Genomic DNA, 13,907 nt, shown 5'->3' on the forward strand with positions numbered 1-13,907 from the left:
CATCAATATGATAAACACCAAATATATATAATTGCATTAGTACATGGGATATTATACATTGTTTCTGATAGAAGTAAGTAAGATTTTCTTATGCCATATTTTTAGAAAATATAGGCTTCTCATTTTATTAAATAGATTTTGTTTTTCATTTTTATTTGAATAATGTTAATAAATGAACCAAGAAAAGGAAGCCCATAGACATGGACTGACTCTCACCGCATGGATTACCACATCACCAACCCACACCCGATGAACTGGAGCTAGGGCAGTACCTAGAATTCCCAGGTGTTCTTCTTCAGGTTTTCTCTCCCCAGGAACTTGGAATGTGCTGTCAGTGAATCGCCGATACACAACTTTCTTGTACTTTGAGCCTATGTAAAATTCTTCCTTATCTAAAAATGCATTTGAAAGACTTAAAATACACACACACACACACACACACACACACACGACTAAGGTTAGTATTTGTCTTAAGGAAAGTGGAAGTTGAGTTTTAAATTTTGAATAAAAATATTTTTTTATTTAATTATGCTAGTTTTTAATATCACTGTCCCATTTGAGCAAGAAAGAATAAGACTTTATCAATAGACAGGTGTGGTAGAAAGTGTACCTAGCTAGGAGTGGAGTCATCAGAGTCCTGGCCCTGGCTCTGTCACTAGCTAAAATGATGTCTAGCTAGTCATTGCCTGTCAGAGCCTTAGTTTCTTCATCCCTAAAATGAGGTATTCAAGGGGATTCCCTGGCAGTCCAGTGGTTAGGACGCTGCACTTTCACTGTGAGGGCCCAGGTTCAATCCCTGGTCGGGGAACTAAGATCCTGCAAACCACGCAGCGTGACCAAAAACAAAAAAAAACAAAAAACGAGGTATTCGATGAGGTCGTCTCTAAGTTTTCTATATGGCTCTAAAATGTTATGAGTCCAGAGTTCATCAATGAAGTGTTCTCTGCTTACTGCAGTATTTCTGGTCTATAGGAACAGAAATGGCCTTTTTATCCAGCCATTCCCTGATCTAAAGCTTTCATTGACTCCTAACGGCTCTGCATACTTTTAACAGTTCTATCCCAATCTTTGAAATAAACTTTTACTCCCTTACAGCACAAATCACACTCACCATGGCCGTCAAACTGACCAGCTAACCACCTGCCTTGCTGTAGGTTACCAGTCATGTTGTGCACTCCAGATCTGAACACAAGCCCACCCTGATCTCTCAAATCATATCCCCAAAGGGTTAGTGCATAATGGGAGATGGGAGAGGGGAGAGTGCTTGGCAAAGTATAAAAGAGCTACACCTGGAAGTGTCAGGTGATGCTGCACTAAACGTACTGTTTCTGAAGCTCCAATAACCATCCTTTACTTATATTTGTTCACTGACCTCACTTTTACATTTCCACAGCGTACATGTTATTGGTGGTTTTTGAAGCATATTATCCTGTAAGTTCTTAGAGGGCAGAGACCATATCTGCTCTAGTGCCCTCAAAAATTTAAAATATTCTTCCATATATAATAAATAGTTTTAAGAATGTGAAATAACTGATTACTAGACTCATAATGAAATATCTGGACTAAAGATAAGCAACAAATGGTTGGTAAAGAAAATTATTTTAGCTGTGAATATAGGCATTAATTTTGGTTTTAGTTTGAAAATCTGACAAGGGCACATGAATATGAGAAGAGAATCTAACAGAAAAGAAAGTAAGATGAGTAACTGCAAAGAATCAAATGAGATAAATGAAAATTTTCCTGTGAGAAAATTGAGAGAAGCAGAAACGAATGAGGAGGGTCCCTAGGAAGCATTTTGTTGCTGTTTTTGTTGTTATTGTTTAATGCAACTGTTCGTTGGTTTTTAATTTAGCATAATTCTTACTACTCTGAAAGAGAAAGCTAAAAAAAATTGGGAATCAGAATCTGGAGAATTACTTTAGTTCTTGTAAATGATGCAGCTCCTTTTCCCATTTCCTACTTGGGGAATAATCCCATTCCACCTCCACCGCTGCGATGTAGTAGGTCCTTTCTCCCAGGTAGTGGTATGAATTCTCAGATGGCTGCCTGCACTGGTTCACAGTGTATTTTTGTTTCATGCCACCTGTGTAGTGATCAGTTGTGAGGCACTCAACATCAAAAGTCCCTGGAATGGTAAATAAAAAGGCAGTTCACCTCCTCTGAGTATTTTTATTCACCTTTCCCTATCAGTCATCAGCCCCTTCCCCTTCCCTATTTTTCTTCATAGTACTTATAACCACTTGATATACGCATTAATATACTTGCTTGTTGTCTGTCTCCCTGCATTAGAATTTCATCTCCATGAAAGCAGATACTTGATATATCTCTTTTGCTCACTGTTGTATTTACATTTGCCTAATAAAGGAAAGGTGACACTGAACATGTCCTGCGTTTTAGTGGCATCTTATGAACCAAATAAAGCCTGAGGCAAGTTAGCATATTTTCACGTTTTGGTTAAAATTCTTTTTTGTTTTAGTTTGTTTTACTCATTCAGAGACAGTTCTGTCAGTGTCTCTGAATTTGCATGGCTAGAGTTCTAATATAGCCTATTCAATTGTAGACAACTAATAAGCCAACACTACACCTAGGGGACAGAGACATGACAAAAAGTTTAGATGCAAAGCCTTTGTGGGAGTTCCCTTTCTAGTCTGATTTGCCAGGTATCTTTAAAGGCCCATAACTGAAAAGGAGACCATCTTGAGGATTTGACTAGGTTGAAATGGGAGAAACCTCAGTACACTTTTGTCACTCCCTTCCCTCCCCCCAACAAACAGGAAATGGACCTCTCTGGCATATACTTAGCTGACAATAGCCCAGACATATCTTCCAAGGGAAGGAAGAGTAGTTGGGAGGCTTGGGGAGGGGATGAGCTTATCCTCCAACACTGAATTTTAAACTGAAACCACACGAATCGATCCAACAGAAACTTGTCTTGACTTTAAAGGAATATACCTTCAGTGTCAGGCTGCATGAAGAGCCTCAGACTTGTTTGAGGGAAGAGGTTTGCTGTGTCTCTCCTTTCTCCTCTTGACAGATAAGTGTTTCCTGAAAAGTATATCCCGTGTACATCAACCTCATTTCCAGCACTGAATAAATACCACACAACTGAATCTCCTCGGCACATATTGAGACCAGGCTGATTCCCGTACATGAATCCATTCATGGCTGTAAAGGTTGGGAAATGATATTTTGAAAGTGGTTTAATCTTACATCCTACTTCATGACAACCTCCCAGACTTTCCAGAGCCAACTGGGTTTATTTAATTTTTAAAAGACCCATTCAGGCCTGCCCACCCCTGTATGCCTCAGGAATGTCTCTGCAACTCCTTGCTGTACGCAGCACTTCCAGGCAGGCCTTGGCTGAAAGGCGTAGAGCTGAATGCAGGGTTCTTGAAGTTCTGGGCCCTGGGAATCTCACTGTTCTTCCCAGCGAGTCACTTCTCAGTTCTCTCAAGGGCCATATTTGTGAGCACCAAAATGGGTGGATAATAACAGCTCTTCCAGGGCACTGTAGGCTGGGAATGTGTTTGTTGCTCTAGATGGAAATGATTCATCTTGAATAACAGGGAAGAGTGTACACAGGAAGTTTCCTGTCACCGCTCTTTTTTTATTTTATAACTCTACCATCCAGTTTGATAGATCCTTTTATTTATTTATTTATTTTTGGTTGCGTTGGGTCTTCGTTGCTGCGCATGGGCTTTCTCTAGTTGCAACGAGCGGGGGCTACTCTTTGTTGCAGTGCGCGGGCTTCTCATTGCAGTGGCTTCTCTTGTTGTGGAGCATGGGCTGTAGGCGTGCAGGCTTCAGTAGTTGTGGCACGCGGGCTCAGTAGTTGTGGCTCATGGGCTCTAGAGCACGGGCTCAGTAGTTGTGGCACACGGGCTTAGCTGCTCTGTGGCATGTGGGATTCTCCCGGACCAGGCCTCGAACCCGTGTCCCCTGCATTGGCAGTCAGATTCTTAAGCACTGCACCACCAGGGAAGTCCCTCACTGCTATTTTTAATAGATAATATTCTTGACTCCTCCAAAATACAAAATCAAAAGAAGTATTTTAAAGATTGTGGGTGGTGTGACTATTATCAATCCAATTTTAAAAACAACATCAGTTTGTAATACAACTTTACTTTTTTTCCTTCTGGTTGTAGTGATTTTCATATGTTGTCCATTAGTGGCATGGACATTATGATCAATCAGCTTGCTATCTCTAAACTCTAACTGTATTTTATGTATTTTTAAAAAATTTTATTTCTTAACAGCTTTATTGAAATACAATTCACATACCATATAAGTCAACCATTTGTTTATTTATTTTTGGCAACGCCCTCGGCATGTGAGATCTTAGTTCACCTGCCAGGGATTGAACCTGTGCCCTCTGCAGTGGAAGCATGGAGTCTTAACCACTGGACCGCCAGGGAAGTCCCTCTAACTGTATTTTAGAATTACAGTAGGAGTTAATCTGATGCTGTTTCAATTAAATAAAAGTCTCTGGAGGTTGTCCTGAGGATTTAAAAAATAGCTTTAATAGTTTGTTAAAATTCCTAGGGGATTCTTACATGTAGTCAAGGATGAGAATCATTGAAGTTCTTGACAGCAGAGATCATAAAAGGAGCCTGTCATTGTTAAGCCATAGATGAGAAAAGCATCTAATCCAATTGCTCTCAAATTTAAGCATATATCAGAACAACCTGGAGGATATGTTAAACAGATTTCTAGCCCCACACCCAAAGTTTCTGATTCAGTAGGTCAGGGATGGAGCCCAAGAACTTGCATTCCTAACAAGTACCTGGGTGATGCTGAGGTGGCTGACCCAGGGACCACATTTTAAGGACCATGCATCTAATTGGCATATATTATATGTTTTATTATTTTGAATTAAGTGAAATGAAGATTCAATTGACTTACATGTTAAATAATCAACAGTATTACCCTTAGAGCACTATGGTATTTAATCATTTATTGAAAATTAATCAATGGGCAAAGCTATTAGTATTTTGGTTTAATTAAAAGTATTACAGGGCTTCCCTGGTGGCGCAGTGGTTGAGAGTCCGCCTGCCGATGCAGGGGACGCGGGTTCGTGCTCCGGTCCGGGAGGATCCCACATGCCGCGGAGCGGCTGGGCCCGTGAGCCATGGCTGCTGAGCCTGCGCGTCCGGAGCCTGTGCTCTGCAACGGGAGAGGCCACAACAGGGAGAGGCCCGCATACCGCAAAAAAAAAAAAAAAAGCATTACATGTGCAGCACTGAAATAACTTGATATTGGTGGATGATACAGTACTTACAGTGCATCTTATTAGATTCCTGAAAGTCTTCATTTTCCTTATCCACCTGATCAGGTGCTGTTGTAAACATTCTAATATTATCGTCCAGGAGTAAACTCTCATTCTCATCAAACACTGTAGGAAACAAATAGAACTCCTTGTCTACATCCTTCTGTAAATCAAAACAAGAACAATGAGGTGAAGACAGAATAAGTAAAGCAGAAAGACTTCCATATATACAATACTATTTATGCACAAACATGCTAAAGGAAGGACAAGAACTGAAGTTTCCATTCCTGTTTGAAAATGGAGCTCACAACATACTGCTGTTGACCACCAGAACTTTGATTGGTATCTGCGTAGTAGATTTTTGGCTCAACACAATAATCTAAGCCTCTCTCTGCACTTAAAAGTTCTGACTCTCCTCTCCCTACCTTTCTGCCAGCTCTGCCCGTTTCACTTGAACCCACCCCCAAATTGTTAAAATGGGGCATTTAATTGTTAAAATGGGGCAGGGATTTTGTGCTTGTGCTAGAAATTAGGGAAGGTGCTATTCACAGTCATGAAAGCTCAAAGAATTCCTGTAAAGCAGAGCACGTGGAAGCAGATACATCTTAAGTGCAGAAATAGCCTGCAAGTGAATTGGAACAAGAATTCACACACAGATTGGTTCAAGATGGCGGAGTAGAAGGACGTGCTCTCACTCCCTCTTGCGAGAGCACCAGAATCACAACTAACTGCTGAACAATCATCAACAGGAAGACACTGGAACTCACCAAAAAAGATACCCCACAACCAACGGTAAAGGAGAAGCCACAGTGAGATGGTAGGAGGGGTGCAATCACAATAAAATCAAATCCCGTAACTGGTGGGTGGGTGACTCACAAACTGGAGAACACTTATGCCACAGAAGTCCACACACTGGAGTGAAGGTTCTGAGCCCCACGTCAGGCTTCCGAACCTGGGGGTCTGGCAAAGGGAGGAGGAATGCCTAAAATCAGACTTTGAATGCTAGTGGGATTTGATTACAGGACTTCGACAGGACTGGGGGAAACAAAGACTCCACTCTTGGAGGGCACACGCAAAGTAGTGTGCACATTGGGACCCAGGGGAAGGAGCAGTGACCCCATAGGAGACTGAACCAGACCTACCTGCTAGTGTTGGAGGGTCTCCTGCAGAGGCGTGTGGTGGCTGTGCCTCACCGTGAGGACAAGGACACTGGCAGCAAAAGTTCTGGGAAGTACTCCTTGGCGTGAGCCCTCCCAGAGTCTGCCATTAACCCCACCAAAGAGCCCAGGTAGGCTCCTGTGTTGGGTTGCTTGAGACCTAACAACCAACAGGGAGGGAAACAGGCCCACCCATCAGCAGTCAAGTGGATTAAAGTTTTACTGAGCTCTGCCCACCAGAGCAACACCCAGCTCTACCCACCACCAGTCCCTCCCATCAGGAAACTTGCTCAAGCCTCTTAGCTAGCCTCATCCACCAGAGGACAGACAGCAGAAGCAAGAACTATAATCCTACAGCCAGTGGAACAAAAACCACACTCACAGAAAGATAGACAAGATGAAAAGGCAGAGGGCTATGTACCAGATGAAGAAACAAGAAAAAATAACTAAATGAAGTGGAGATAGGCAACCTTCCAGAAAAAGAATTCAGAATAATGATAGTGAAGATGATCCGGGACCTCGGAAAAAGAATGGAGGCAAAGATGGAGAAGATGCAAGAAATGTTTAAGACCTAGAAGAATTAAAGAACAAACAAACAGAGATGAACAATACAATAACTGAAATGAAACTACACTGGAAGTAATCAATAGAAGAATAACTGAGGCAGAAGAACAGATAAATGACCTAGAAGACAGAATGGTGGAATTCACTGCTGCTGAACAGAATAAAGAAAAAAGAATTAAAAGAAATTAAGACACCTAAGAGACCTCTGGGACAACGTTAAACGCAACAATATTCGCATTATAGGGGTCCCAGTAGGAGAAGAGAGAGAGAAAGGACCCAAGAAAATATTTGAAGAGAGTATAGTCAAAAACTTCCCTAACATGGGAAAGGAAATAGTCACCCAAGTCCAGGAAGCGCAGAGTCCTATACAGGATAAACCTGTATTTATATTATTATAAATATATATGCAACCAACATAGGAGCACCTCAATACATAGGCAACTGCTAACAGCTATAAAAGAGGAAATCGACAGCAGCACAATAATAGTGGGAGACTTTAACACCTCACTTACACCAATGACAGATCATCCAGACAGAAAATTAATAAGGAAACACAAGCTTTAAATGACACAACAGACCAGATAGATTTAATTGATATTTATAGGACATCCATCCGAAAACAGCAGATGACACTTTCTTCTCAAGTGCGCATGGAACATTCTCCAGGATAGATCACATCTTGGGTCACAAATCAAGACTCAGTAAATTTAAGAAAACTGAAATCATATCAAGCATCTTTTCTGACCACAACACTATGAGATTAGAAATCAATTACAGGGAAAAAAACATAAAAAACACAAACACATGGAGGCTAAACAATACGTTACTAAATAACCAAGAAATCACTGAAGAAATCAAAGAGGAAATCAAAAAAATACCTAGAGACAAAGGACAATGAAAACACAAAGACCCAAAACCTATGGGATGCAGCAAAAGAAGTTCTAAGAGGGAAGTTTATAGCAATCCAAGCCTACCTCAAGAAACAAGAAAAATCTCAAATAAACGCTCTAACCTACACCTAAAAGAACTAGAGAAGGAAGAACAAACAAAACCCAAAGTTAGCAGAAGGAAAGAAATTACAAAGATCAGAGCAGAAATAAATGAAATAGAAACAAAGAAAACAATAGCAAAGATCAATAAAACTAAAAGCTGGTTCTTTGAGAAGATAAACACAATTGATAAACCATTAGCCAGACTCATCAAGGCAAAAAGGGAGAAGACTCAAATCAACAGAATTACAAATGACAAAGGAGAAGTAACAGCTGACACTGCAGAAATACAAAGGATCATGAGAGATTACTACAAGTAACTCTATGCCAATAAAATGGACAACCTGGAAGAAATGGACAAATTCTTAGAAAAGCACAACCTTCCTAGACTGAACGAGGAAGAAATGCAAAATATAAACAGACCAATCACAAGTCCTGAAATTGAGACTGCAATTAAAAATCTTCCATCAAACAAAAGCCCAGGACCAGATGGCTTCACAGGCGAATTCTATCAAACATTTAGGGAAGAGCTAACACCTATCCTTCTCAAACTCTTCCAGAATATAGCAGAGGGAGGAACACTCCCAAACTCATTCTATGAGGCCACCATCACCCTGATACGAAAACCAGACAAAGATGTCACAAAGAAAAAAAACTACAGGCCAATATCACTGAGGAACATAGATGCAAAACTCCTCAACAAAATACTAGCAAACGGAATCCAACAACACATTAAAAGGATCATACACCATGATCAAGTGACATTTATCTCAGGGATGCAAGGATTCTTCAAAATACGAAAATCAATCAGTGTGATACACCGTATTAACAAATTGAAGAATAAATGATCATCTCAATAGATGCAGAAAAAGCTTTTGACAAAATTCAACACCCATTTATGATAAAAACTCTCCAGAAAGTGGGCATAGAGGGAACCTATCTCAACATAATAAAGGCCATATATGACAAACCCACAGCGAACATTGTTCTCAATGGCGAAAAACTGAAAGCATTTCCTCTAAGATCAGGAACAAGACAAGGATGTCCACTCTAACCACTATTATTCAACTTAGTTTTGGAAGTCCTAGCCACGGCAATCAGAAGAAAAAGAAATAAAAGGAATACAAATTGGAAAAGAAGAAGTAAAACTGTCACTGTTTGCGGATGATAGGATACTATACATAGAGAATCCTAAAGATGCCACCAGAAAACTACTAGAGCTAATCAATGAATTTGGTAAAGTTGCAGGATGCAAAATTAATGCACAGATATCTCTTGCATTCCTATAAACTAATGATGAAGAATCTGAAAGAGAAATTAAGGAAACACATTTACCACTGCAACAAAAAGAATAAAATACCTAGGAATAAACCTACCTAGGGAGACAAAAGACCTGTATGCAGAAAACTATAAGACACTGCTGAATGAAATTAAAGATGATACAAACAGACAGAGAGATATACCATGTTCTTGGATTGGAAGAATCAATATTGTGAAAATGACTACACTACCTAAAGCAATCTACAGATTCAATGCAATCCCTATCAAATTACCAATGGCAGTTTTTACAGAACTAGAACAAAAAATCTTAAAATTTGTATGGAGACACAAAAGACCCCAAATAGCCAAAGCAGTCTTGAAGGATAAAAACGGAGCTGGAGGAATCAGACTCCCTGACTTCAGACTATACTACAGTAATCTACAGTAGTATAGTAGATATACAATAGCCAGTAAAGCTACAGTAATCAAGACAATATGGTACTGGCACAAAAACAGAAATATAGGTCAATGGAACAGGATAGAAAGCCCAGAGATAAACCCACGCACCTATGGTCAACTAATCTATGACAAAGGAGGATATACAATGGAGAAAAAGATATACAGTGGAGAAAAGACAGTCTCTTCAATAAGTCGTGCTGGGAAAACTGGACAGCTACATGTAAAAGAATGAAATTAGAACACTACCTAACACCATACACAGAAATAAACTCAAAATGGATTAGGGACCTAAATGTAAGACCGGACACTATAAAACTCTTAGAGGAAAAACACACTTTGACATAAATCACAACAAGATCTTTTTTGATCCACCTCCTAGAGTAATGGAAATAAAAACAAAAATAAATAAATGGGACCTAAGGAAGCTTAAATGCTTTTGCAAAGCAAAGGAAACTACAAACAAGATGAAAAGACAACCCTCAGAATAGGAGAAAATATTTGCAAATGAATCAATGGACAAAGGATTAACCTCCCAAATATATAAACATCTCCTGCAGTTCAATATTAAAAAAATAAACAATCCAATCAAAAAATGGGCAGAAGACCTAAATAAACATTTCTCCAAAGAAGACATACAGATGACCAAGAAGCACATGAAAAGCTGCTCAACATCACTAAATATTAGAGAAATGCAAATCAAAACTACAATGAGGTATTACCTCACACCAGTTAGAATAGGCATCATCAGAAAATCTGCAAACAACAGATGCTGCAGAGGGTGTGGAGAAAAGGGAACCCTCTTGCACTGTTGGTGGGAATGTAAATTGATACAGCCACTATGGAGAACTGTATGGATGTTCCATAAAAAACTAAAAATAGAATTACCATATGACCCAGCAATCCTACTACTGGGCATATACCCAGAGAAAACCATAATTCTAAAAGACACATTCACCCCAATGTTCACTGCAGCACTATTTACAATAGCTGGGTCATGGAAGCAACCTAAATGGCCATCAACAGACGAGTGGATAAAGAAGATGTGGTACCTATATACAATGGAATATTACTCGGCCATAAAAAGGAACGAATTTGGGTCATTTGTAGAGACCTGGATGAATCTAGAGACTGTCATACAGAGTGAAGTAAGTCAGAAAAAGAAAAACAAATATCGTATATTATTGCATATATGTGGAACCTAGAAAAATGGTACACATGAACTGGTTTGCAGGGCAGAAATTGAGACACAGATGTAGAGCACAAACGTATGCACACCAAGGGGGGAAAGCCACAGAGGGGTCGGGGTGGTGGTGAGATGAATTGGGAGATTGGGATTGACATATATACACTAATATGTTTAAAATGGATAAGTAATAAGAACGCTTTGTATAAAAAGATAAAATTCAAAAATTCCAAAAAAAGAAAAAGAATTCACTCAATCTCCAACCATCTGGGCATTCTCACTTCCCCTTCCCCTATCCCTGGTGAAAAATAAGGAAGCAGAAACACTATCTGGTCTATGGAATGATTCAGTAGTTGACACGAAGGCAATTGGTCTAAAGAATCAAAGCATATGAATCCCTGAGGAAAACTTATTCTCTTAAAGAAGAGAAAACTTAAAAAAAAAAAAAAAAAAAAAAAGAGAAAACTTGAGAGATTATTGCATATCTTTTTCCTGAGATCATTTTTTTGGATGAAACACATGCTTATCAAATTTTAAAAATCCAACTAACCTGAAGGTTAGATCCTGCAGACAACTGAATCACTGATGCAGATGGTCTTAAGAAAGCTCCCATAAGTCAGAAGAAAAGATTCAAAGATGAAAAATATATACCTAGTAATGATTTTAGAGAGAAGTTATAAAAGGGTGAGACATAATAATAATAAATAATGGTGGAAATATTCACCACTATTTATTCAGATTCAAAAGCCTCACTGAAAACAAGACAAAATTAGTAATATAGAACTATACCTAAAAATGTACTGGTAAAAATTTTGGATTTCAGAGAGACAAATTTCTACAATAATCCATTTTAAAAGTTACCATGAACATTGGACTCCTCTAGTACAATAAATGGCAGAGGAAGTTAGAGTAGCAATTACATTTTTGGGGGAAAAGATTATGATTGAAAAATTCTATACAGGCAAAGCACAACAAAGTGACATTTTCAGATGTGTCAGGATTCCAGTAGGGAACTTCTATAATCACTTACATACTGACCTGCAGAGAAAACTTCAGTGAAAATTTTACAGGTCACATTTCCTAATTATAATGCAACAAAACTGAAAATTACTCATAAAAGGTCTAAAAGTAAAAAAAAAAATCATATTTTGTCCAAATAACTCAGATCAAAGAAGAAACAAAATTGAACTTCTAAGAATTTAGTAAGTAATGTCCATGAGAACACTACAAGTCATAATGTATGGAATATAATTAAACATATAAACTGAGAGTCTGAAATATTTATTTTAAGCAAAGCCAAATAAAAATAAATATTGTAAATATCTGAAAATTTTAGAAAAATAAAAAGAAGAAATGAGTTAATAAAAGCAAAAGAAATTTACAAAAATGTAAAGGTATTAAAATTCTTCCCGATTTATTTAATGCAGATAGTACAACTATGATACATCACTAAAAAAGCATACAGAATCTAAACTAATATTACTTATAGCTTAGATGAGAAATTCTAAATAAAACACCATCAAATTCAACACAGAAATATATTTTAAAAAAACACATGCTCAAAGTAATATTTTTTTCCCCAGAACTGCAAGGATGGTTCAATAGGAAATTCTTAATGTACTTGGTCACACTTATTGGTCAAAGGAGAAAAGATAGGTAATAATTCAAGGAAATCTAAAAATAAATTTTTATAAAATTTGACATTCTGGCAGTAGCTGTTCCTTTTGTGTTTCCCTCAGAGTTTTGCAAGGCTGCCTCTTTAAAATTTAGATCTCACCTCAAATAATACTTCCACATTATCTAAACTTTAATTTCTATTCACTATCACATTACCCTATTTTGTTTTTTTAAAACACATATCACTTTCTGAGGTTATTTTTATTTTTTCTGTTTGCTTATCTCCTCTCCTTTCCATGCCATCACTCCCTTTGCCCCTTCCTTTCTGCTACACCACACACTAGAATATAAACTCTATTAGAGCAGGTCTTACTTACCAATGAATTCTGTGCCTAGCACAGTACTTTTTTTTATTTTTGGTTTTTCTTTTTTTTTTTTTTTTGAGCAGCTCAAGTGATTTTAAACAGAAAACACAGTGCCAGTAAACCAGAAATAGAATAAAAAGTAACTAATAGCCAATGTCATATTTAGTGGTAAAATAATAGAGAAATTTTCATTAATCTCAGACACTAAACAAGGTACTATTTAACTTACTCTGAATATTTTATCCAATCTGAAGCCACATGGCTAATACATGAAAAAACCAGGATGAGGACTTTTTTTTTTTTTCTGGCTGCACCTTGCAGCATGTGGGATCTTAGCTCTTCGACCAGGGATCAAACCTGCACTCCCTGTATTGGAAGGGCAGAGTCTTAACCACTGGACTGCCAGGAAGGTCCTCAGGATGAGGACTTTTAATAGTTCCTGTAGACCTTCCTGTGTTGTGACTCTCATTTGACAAATGAAGAAAACAAAATATGTAGAGAAAAAACCTCACATTTTAAATCTCAACTCACTGAGTCTCAGCTCCTCTTCTGTAAAAATGGGGATAACAATACTTAGCCTCTTGGGTTGCTGTGAAGGTTAAATGAGTAAAATGTGCAAAAGTGCCTAAACGGAGTTCAATAAACATTAGTCTCCTTTTATTCCTTTCCAAGGTAAGCACAAGATAAAATAATGGAATTTAAAGGTAGAAAACCAGGGACTTCCCTGGTGGTCCAGTGGTTAAGAATACGCCTTCCAATGCAGGGGACACGGGTTTGATCCCTGGTCGGAGAATTAAGATCCCACATGTGGTGGGGCAACTAAGCCCATGCCACAACTACTGAGCCTGCGCTCTCTGGAGCCCGTGCACCACAACCAGAGAAGCTCATGCACCACAATGAAGAGCCCATGCACCACAACAAAAGATCCCACATGCCGCAACAAAGATCCCACGTGCCACAACTAAGACCCAATGCAGCCAAATAAATAAATAGATAAAATTCTTTTAAATGGTTGTAAAAACCTTTAAAAAAAAAGGTAGAAAACCA

At 38.5% G+C, this 13,907-nt stretch overlaps 1 protein-coding gene across 1 annotated transcript in view; it reads right to left on the minus strand.

Annotated features, from left to right (window-relative positions):
- The window catches only part of CP (ceruloplasmin), a 62,872-nt gene that overhangs the window by 12,070 nt on the left and 36,895 nt on the right, over positions 1-13,907 (minus strand). The window contains exons 10-13 of the mRNA XM_065875802.1: positions 5,279-5,429; positions 2,953-3,165; positions 1,918-2,125; positions 273-412 (exon numbers count right to left, since the gene is read on the minus strand). Coding sequence (XP_065731874.1) covers positions 273-412; positions 1,918-2,125; positions 2,953-3,165; positions 5,279-5,429 — 712 coding nt within the window. The remainder of the gene's footprint in view (positions 1-272; positions 413-1,917; positions 2,126-2,952; positions 3,166-5,278; positions 5,430-13,907) is intronic.

Source organism: Phocoena phocoena, chromosome 4 (genome assembly GCF_963924675.1).
Source record: "Phocoena phocoena chromosome 4, mPhoPho1.1, whole genome shotgun sequence".
In the NCBI taxonomy this organism is placed as follows: Eukaryota; Metazoa; Chordata; class Mammalia; order Artiodactyla; family Phocoenidae; genus Phocoena; species Phocoena phocoena.